The 9,300-nt window shown below is 35.4% G+C and overlaps 1 protein-coding gene across 1 annotated transcript; it reads left to right on the plus strand.

Annotated features, from left to right (window-relative positions):
* The first annotated feature begins 1,486 nt into the window (after positions 1-1,486).
* LOC130955593 (UDP-glycosyltransferase 83A1-like) lies at positions 1,487-3,453 on the plus strand. The gene is made up of 2 exons (XM_057882483.1): positions 1,487-2,007; positions 2,428-3,453. Exons 1-2 carry the CDS (start codon positions 1,515-1,517, stop codon positions 3,315-3,317), a joined length of 1,383 nt encoding a protein of 460 aa, XP_057738466.1. The 5' UTR covers positions 1,487-1,514; the 3' UTR covers positions 3,318-3,453.
* The last annotated feature ends 5,847 nt before the right edge of the window (positions 3,454-9,300 follow it).

The following is a 9,300-nucleotide window of genomic DNA, read 5'->3' on the forward strand; positions in this document are numbered from 1 at the left end:
AGAATTTTTCAATCCTAATCCTATCCGCTCTTAACCTGCGGGTACCCGATCCTACCCGCGGGTTATAAAAAAGATACAATTTTATTATATAACTTGATGATAATTTAAAATATAACTGATTTTTATGTAAAAAAATATTGAATTATCAATTAATGATTTTCTTTTAGTGGCTAAAGATATTTTACATTTAGTGAGAGGTATTTGATTCAACATCCACTTAAAATATATATATATATATATATAGTGTGGGTTGGTCAGATAGGGTTAAAGCTCAAACCGCACCCTACCCGACCTGCACGAGAACCCTACCCGCACCCAACCCTACCTACTGCAAATCGAAATTGACAACCCTACCCGACCGGATGGATCGGATTAGATACCCATAGATAGGATACATATTGCCACCCCTAATTATAGGTCTATAAGAAATCAAAACAAAGTACGCTTCTCCAAACTTTTTTGTGACATGGTGGGGAAGAAGCCAAGAAAAAACAAACAAAAACTAAAAAGATCATCGCCCACCTAAGACATAATCCGGTTTGGGTCCAAGGTTTCAAATAGTTTTATAGATGAATCCGTTAGGGAGACAATGGACTATTTGTACAATGGGCTATTGAGTTATAAAATGAACATCTCTCATACTATCTAGATTAACACTCTAATACCATGTCATGATATCACTCATCCCAAAAACTTCAGTTGATGGGAAAAGATAACACTAATGCTTATATCTCTAATACTCCCTAAACTTCCATTGTACACATTGTACAAATATTCCATTGACTCCTCATACTTTCCCTAAAATATCTTAAAAAAAGTAACCTCAAATCTTAAGAACCTGATTTTTTTTAATTCTAAAACCTATAAGTTTATAATAAAAATTTTTAAAAAGATATTCATCTATTTTTGCAATTGATGAACAAATATAGACAGGTTTCCATCTAATATAAATTAAAGTCGAGATGTGTAAATATATCATTTATAAGAGTTAAGAAACATTTTAGTCCAGCATTTTTTACATAGCTAATAAAGTTTAGTCTTAAAGAACTCGAACATTATTTATTTATTTATTGTTCAAAAGAATTCAAACTTTATTTGTTACACATAAGGAGAATTTTTTTGGTAAAAATAAATAAATATTTTAGCTATTTTTCAAGAAAAAACTCTGTTTTTTATATATTATCTTAATTTTATTTTTATGTTGAGAGTGCTTTTCAGCGCAGGACTTTTCCTCGTTTGTATTCTTACTTTTCTTTCAAAATGCATGTAGTTTGTTAATACAGTAACAAGCTAAAGGAATAGTATTGTATTTTCCCTTTGAAGTTTCCAAGTTTCCACATTGTGTTAATTTATTTTATTCCAAGTTCCAATAATGGTGTGACATAGCTAGATACGTCATACACCCTTGCTGAGCACTCAAGGACCAAGAACCAATTAGAACCGTGACACACAAGGAGTGACCAAATATAAATAGATCCGAAGAAGATTAGAAAAACTTCAAATCATAGGACAAGATGGGTGTTGTTCCAACTGTGCTAGTTTTACCATGCCCTGCTCAAGGACATGTAAACCCACTGATGATCTTGTCTCAAAAATTGGTTGAAAGGGGTTGCAATATCATCTTTGTCACCCCTGAATTCATCCACAACAAAGTGGTTAGTTCCATGGGGAATCAAGGCGGCCGCGATAACGGACGATCGCGGATAAAGTTGGTGTCAATCCCGGATGGGTTAGGACCTGATGCAGACAGAAATAATATCATCTTACTATTTGATTCTATATTGAAGAACATGCCTGCTACGCTTGAGAGGCTAATTGAAGATCTTAGATTGAAAGATGGTGTGAGAGTAAGCTGCATAGTTGCTGATTTTCTTATGGCATGGGCGTTGGAAATTGCAAGAAAGATTGGAATCAGAGGAGTTCTGTTTTATCCATCAGCAGCAGCTATGTTAGCCTTGCAGTGCAGCATACCAAAGCTTATTGAGGATGGAATCATAGACTCTGATGGTAACAATATCACATTTCAAATTCTAACATTTTTAATTTTCCATTTCAAATTCCAAAAATACCAACACTATAATCCAAATTACTCACCTAAATCTTAATATTAGAATAATCATTCGCACACCTAGTAAATTGAATATCCGATATATCCATTATTCATATTGTTTAATATTTTCATTATCTACCTATACTTTTTTTTATATATTTTGCTTTTAATATTAAAAGAAGTATTTTTTCAAAAGTAAGATAACATAACCAACTTGTGTTAGTGGATTGGTTAGTTCATATTTATCCACCTAAGCTAGAAAAATGGTGCAATTTTTTTTTCTTTGCGAAAGAAATAGTAACAAAAAATTCAAACAATTTTTGTCGTCATTAGTTTTCAAGCTATTTCCAAAATATTATCCTGTTTTGAAACTGCAGGGTTGCCAACCACACAAAAAAGGTTTCAGTTATCACCAAGCATTCCTCCCATGGACACAGAAATCATATGGTGGGCCAAAATATCTGACTCTATGACTGAGAAGATGGTATTCAACATTACTCTTCAATCCATGCAAACTCTAGAATCCACAGAGTGGTGCCTCTGTAACTCCACACCCGATCTTGAACCTGGAGCATTATCATTCGTACCAAAGCTATTACCAATTGGTCCATTATTAAGAACCTATGACCATGATCAAAGTGTAAGTGAAAGATCATTGGGACAATTCTGGGAAGAAGATTTTTCTTGTTTGAATTGGCTTGATCAACAACCTCATGGTTCTGTTATATATGTTGCATTCGGAAGTACCACTCTTTTTGATGAAAAACAATTCAAAGAACTCGCTCTTGGACTTGAACTTACTAATAGACCCTTTCTTTGGGTGGTGCGAAAAGATTCAGATTGTAACAATAAAGTGTGTTTTCCTAACGAATTCAAGGGGAATCAAGGTAAGATAATTGAATGGGCTCCTCAAGAAAAGGTGCTATCCCACCCTGCCATTGCTTGCTTTATAAGTCACTGCGGTTGGAATTCGACTTTGGAGGGTGTGTCTAATGAAGTGCCTTTTTTGTGTTGGCCATATTATGCTGACCAATTCTTTGACAAAATATATATTTGTGATGAGTGGAAGGTTGGATTGGGATTTGATTTGGATGAAAATGGGATGATCTCACGTGAAGAGATAAAAGTCAAAGTTGATAAATTGCTTAGTGATGAGAACATAAGATTTAAGGCTCGTGAGCTAAAGCAGAAGCTAATGAAGGACGCTGATGTTGGAGGAAGGTCTTCAGAGAACTTAAACAAGTTCATCAACTGGTTGAAGGAATAAGGATTTGCTTTTTCTGAACATGTTTTAATTTTAAATTTTAGTCGTTTGTTATTGCATGTTTTAGCTCTGATGATTGTTCCTAATGTCAAAATGAATAAAAAGAAATAAAAAGGGAAAGTGATTTATTGTTTATGAATTTTAAGACAATGATTAAGTTGTTTTAGATATGTTTCTTTTTTTTTTTTTATTAGAATATCTTCTCTTTTGAACCAGAATGAAATTGATTATTATTTTGAATCCAATCAAATGACTGAAGTGTGGTTCAATTCAGAAGAAAAAAAATATAGCATTAGAAGAAATATTTTTATGTATTTACCACAAATTTGGGTGTAACACGAAGATATTTGAGTGTATTTTTATTCTGATAAGTTCTGCATTATTCAAAACTCTTCTTCTTTCTCCTTCTCATCTTCTGCTGTTTTTTTCTTATTCATCTTTTCTTTTTGGTTTTACATTATCAAATTTCTCAAGAAGAAACACATAATACTGCAAAATTACTTAAAAAATGATGAACTTACATTCATTTAACTAAAAAAAGAAAAAAATAAAGAAAAAAAAAGAAGAAAAAAAATGTAGCATTAGAGAAAACATTTTTCTATATTTGTAATTGTTAGAATTTGGTTGAATTAGTCCCACATTGCTTAGGATAGCAAATGGAGTGGGTGGCCTAGGCTATAAATATGAGGCTAAGTTCTCAATTTGTTTTTGCACTAGTCAGAAATACTTTAAACTTGTATCTGATTTTTCTTTTCCTCTGTACTCTTTGATTAGAGAGTGTTGTGAGGTGTATTTAGATATTTGCTTTGAGAGAGTGTGGGTGTACTGGGGTGCCGGTGTTAGAGAGAAAGAAGTCTATATGTTGTAACAATTTTCACATAGTGATATTCTCTGGTTGTCATTTGACAACGGCCGTGATTTTTTCTCCGGTAATTGGAGTTTCCATGTTAAATTCTTGTGTTGTGATTGTGTCTATTTTATTTCTCTGTCAAAGGTGTTTTCTCAAGGGGGAATGGTGTCTTATTCCCAACAAGTGGTATCAGAGCCGACGGTTTAATCGGTCTGGTTGAAGGAGTATTCAAGGTGAAGCATTAAAAGTCTTCTCGGCAAAGGTGGTCCGGGCGGCGTGTCCCGCGGTGTTTTGCGGCGGTGTGATGGACGAATACTCGTGGTGGTGGAGGAGCTAGAGGGGAGTTGATGCTTGATGTGGAGGCTCATACTTGAGGGGGAGATTGTTAGTGTTGCAAGTGTGAGGAGTGTTGAAGTTAGTCCCACATCTAAGAAAGCATGGAAGAGTGAGGAGTTTATAAGATGAGAGACCCATTAACTTGATACCTTAAGGTTTTGAGTTGGATGTGGTGTCTTCTCATCTTATGTTCTCTCACTTGATTCCTCCCCGAAGTCTCCCCGGTTGTCGAGAGCTCTCCACGGTTGGCCCAACAAAGTGGTATCAGAGCTTCGGTTCGGTGGGATTTATTCTTAGTATGCTCTGTGGTTGCAGCCTAGTCTGACCTTCCACATCAGAAAAGACCTGGAAGGCAGTGTGACACTGTGAGAGTGCAGTTTGGAAAGGTTCTGGCTAAGGAAAGACCTGGTATTTAAGTGTGTCCATTGTGACCTACCTCTCTTTCCTGGGGACCCTTCCTAGTGCATGGTCTACAGTTGAGTTATACTATTCCAGTATACGGGTGCAACAATGTCAGGATATTCAAGTGCTCTGAAGTTTGAAATAGAGAAATTTGATGGAAGAATCAATTTTGGCTTGTGGCAAATACAAGTCAAGGATGTGTTGATACATGGATAAGGATAAGTTGTGGCAATCGGGTCCACAATTGCACACGGGCATTGGTTGGCGTTGAGATGCAAGGTGTGTGGCGGAGTTAGGTCGATGGCTGAAGAACTTCCAGGAAAAGCCAATTTGGAAGTTGCACCATGAATTTTCAGCAAGGTTTCGATCTGTACCAAGGCGAAATGCTTGGAGTGGTCTAATTCCAAGTGAGTATACTTTCATGGTGGAGTATGATAGTTCTCTGAACTATGATTGTCGGTATAGACAATGGCAGCAAAGAATTGTCGGTGTTGACAATGGAAGCTGAAGATGTGTGACTATTTCAATCAAGGTAGAGATTGTTAGAATTTGGTTGAATTAGTTCCACATTGCTTAGGATAGCAAATGGAGTGGGTGGCCTAGGCTATAAATATGAGGCTAAGTTCTCCATTTGTTTTTGCACCAGTCAGAAAAACTTTAAGCTTGTATCTGATTTTTCTTTTCCTCTGTACTCTTTGATTAGAGAGTGTTGTGAGGTGTAGTTAGATATTTGCTTTGAGAGAGTGTGGGTGTACTGGGGTGCCGTAGAGAGAAAGAAGTCTATGTGTTGTAACAATTTTCACATAGTGATATTCTCTGGTTGTCATATGACAACGGCCGTGGTTTTTTCTCCGGTAATTGGAGTTTCCACGTTAAATTCTTGTGTTGTGATTGTGCCTATTTTATTTCTCTGTCAAATGTGTTTTCTCAAGGGAGAATGGTGTCTTATTCCCAACAAGTGGTATCAGAGCCGATGGTTTAATCGGTCTGGTTGAAGGAGTATTCAAGGTGAAGCATTGAAAGTCTTCTCGGCAAAGGTGGTCCGGGCGGCGTGTCCCGCTGTGTTTTGCGGCGGTGTGATGGACGAATACTCGTGGTGGTGGAGGAGCTAGAGGGGAGTTGATGCTTGATGTGGAGGCTCACACTTGAGGGAGAGATTGTTAGTGTTGCAAGTGTGAGGAGTGTTGAAGTTAGTCCCACATCTAAGAAAGCATGGAAGAGTGAGGAGTTTATAAGATGAGAGACCCACTAACTTGATACCTTAAGGTTTTGAGTTGGATGTGGTGTCTTCTTATCTTATGTTCTCTCATTTGATTCCTCTCCGAAATCTCTCCGGTTGTCGAGAGCTCTCCACGGTTGGTCCAACAGTATAAATTTGAGTGTAATACAAAAATATTTAAATATAATACGAAGATATTTAAGTATATATTGGCATCATATCCTAAATTAAAAACGGTTAACTTTATACCTAAAATTATAAACCTTAATCTATAAAGTTGCCTTGTGTTGATTATTTAAAAATTGGTTCCTATACTTTTTGTTTGGATATATATTGGCTAAAAAATTGTTGACCACTTTGTGCGCAATATAGTTGAACATATTTTAACAATTAATAATTATACATAATACTCTAATAAAATAATCATTTGTAGTCACCATAAAAAATGTTTGTTTTGTCTGTTTATTTTATAATATATAATAATAATAATAAGTTAATAACAACAACAATAAGTTTGTTATTTTAAAATAGTTAACAATACTTCACTCAAATTCTTTAACTTAGTTCTAAAAGTATAAATTTAAAGTAAACTATTACAATTTTTTTTTGGGTTTTTTATTTGTCACTTTTTTTAAATGCCTAACTATTAAAAAAGCTAAAATTCTAAAATAACTCAAGGAAAATATTACTAAACAACTAACCCTCAATTAATAAAGAGAAAATAATAAAATAATTTTAGATATTTTTATAGATTAATTATATACATAATAATTTAATAAGAAACCTTATACAAAAGGAAAATGACAATGACACATATTATAAAATAAAATAAACTTAACTGTTAACTGACAGAGAACGAATTGAATAATTCAAGATTTAATATTCTTCTTTAATAGTAATGATTTTGGTTTGGCTTATCTTTGGCAAATTGCACCCCCTTTTCTCTATCTCTCTCTTTTTTCACAGGCGAATGAATATCGACTTCATATTGCTATATCAGTGCGGAAAAGAATCAATTATTATTGCCAGTTTGCAACTTAATATCTATGAATACCATCATATTATTGGAGCTCTATATATAAAGCCAAACAGCTAGTATGTAGAAGACTTCACACAAATCTGAAAATGATTTTCATGATTGTTTATCACGATCAAGCATAGTTATCAAAATCGAACCGGTAATCGAACCAATCAAGCTACTGAGTTATTGAGTTATTGGTTCAATCGGTGGGTTACTGATCGAACCGGTTAATTCGGTCACTAGTCAAGCTATTAGGTCACTGGATCATTGCTCCCGTACAGTTGTTTTCATGTGAAGTTGATATTTAAGAATCGTTAGATGATTTGACAAGGTTGACTAAATTATTATTTAACAATTTTCAATTATCAACTTCATATGAAGACAAATGTATGTGAGTCTTTACCTATTATTATATATTATAAATATTTGTTGAAAAAATAATATTAATATATATCGTATAATCATAAAAAAATAAATAAATTATGATTAATAAAATTTATTTATTTATCTTTTTAATTTATATTAAATATAAAAGTATAGTTAAATAAAATATAAATTATTTAAAAATGAGTGACATTAAAATGAAAATAAATTGAATATAAGTAAACTAAAACATCCTATATGTATTATAATTTGTACATATAATGACAAGAAGCATTGCAGCCTGGTGGTCATGCTAGTGTCCTTACTATCTTTAGGTAAGGGGTTTGAACCCCAGCCATCACATTTTGGATAAGCATGACACTTGGCAGCGAATGAGCATATGGAGCACGGCAGCAAATGAGCATATGGAGCACGGTGGAGTTGCGCCGTAGGTTCTCCTTCAATTGGGACCGAGCGGTTCGGTCGAACCGATGCTCACCGGGTTTGACCGGTTTTTGCCGGTTTAGTACGGATTTGATCGGTTCTCTACCTTAAGCGGTTAGAAGTTTGGACCGGACCGGTGTTAGGTCCGGTTCATAGGTAAGGGGTTCGAACCCCGCCATCACATTTTGGATTTTTCCAAAATCAAAGCATGACACTTGGCAGCGAATGAGCATATGGAGCACGGTGGAGTTGCGGAACGCTGGTGCGTCGTAGGTTCTCCTTCAATTGCGACTGAGCGGTTCGGTCGAACCGATGCTCACCGGGTTTGACCGGTTTTTGCCGGTTTAGTACGAATTTGATCAGTTCGTTTCGGTTCTCTACCTTAAGCGGTTAGAAGTTTGGACCGGACCAGTGTTAGGTCCGGTTCATCGATTTTCCGGTCGAACCGACCAGTCCGGTCCGATTTTGCTAACTATGCGACCAAGGTAGTCACTATTTATTTATCTTTAAAAAAAATAATTATAAAAAGGATTAAGTATGATTTTAGTTCATAAGTTAAAGGCTAAAAATTTATTTCGTTTTCAACTTTTTTTTCGCTAAAAAATAATTCTAAAAATTTAATTTAGTTTTAAAATTGTTTTTTGTACTAAAATATCATTCCCCCTTCCTCCTTTCTCCTTCCCCTTTCTCTTCTCCTTCCCCATAACAGCATCTTCTCTTCATCTCTACTTTTTTTTCTTGGTCTTTATCAAATCATAAGCAACAACAATAATAAAACAATATAATAAACATAAAAAAATAAAAATAGAAGCAAAAGCATCACTGTCTCTCTCCAAAGAACAACAACAAAAGAAAAAGAAATAGAAACAAACAGAAACATCAACAACAATAATGAATAATAGAATCAGAATCAAAAGCAAAACCATAGAAGCAGATAAAATCAATAACAATAATAAAATCAGAATCAGAAATAATGTAATTAACAAAATCAACAAATAAACAAATTCAACAAATCCAGCAGGAAGTGACGTGAAGCAAAGTGAATACCTATCATCAGAAATAAAGCGCAACAAGACACAGAAAAGAATAGTGAATGGACAGGTAGAACGCCGGCGATGCGACGCAAGCAGAGGAAGGCTGCTACTGCGGCGGCGCTGGCATGACCCCAAGCGGCAATGATAGTGACGCAAATCCAAGCCAGTGGTGACGCTAGCGAACTGCAGTTGTACTGGTGCGACAACGGAGAGGAACAACAGCAGTGGTGGACGCCGGTGATTTCGGTGGTGATGCGACGACGGAGAGGAGCATAGCGGCAAGTGATTCCCCCTTCCCTTTCTCCCTTCTTTCCTGC

Source organism: Arachis stenosperma, chromosome 10, assembly GCF_014773155.1.
Source record: "Arachis stenosperma cultivar V10309 chromosome 10, arast.V10309.gnm1.PFL2, whole genome shotgun sequence".
In the NCBI taxonomy this organism is placed as follows: Eukaryota; Viridiplantae; Streptophyta; class Magnoliopsida; order Fabales; family Fabaceae; genus Arachis; species Arachis stenosperma.

Coding starts and splice junctions, on each gene's coding strand:
- LOC130955593 (XM_057882483.1), top strand. CDS start 1,515: ATGGGTGTTGTTCCAACTGTGCTAGTTTTACCATGCCCTGCTCAAGGA. Junction 2,008..2,427: donor TGGAATCATAGACTCTGATG/GTAACAATATCA, acceptor TTGAAACTGCAG/GGTTGCCAACCACACAAAAA.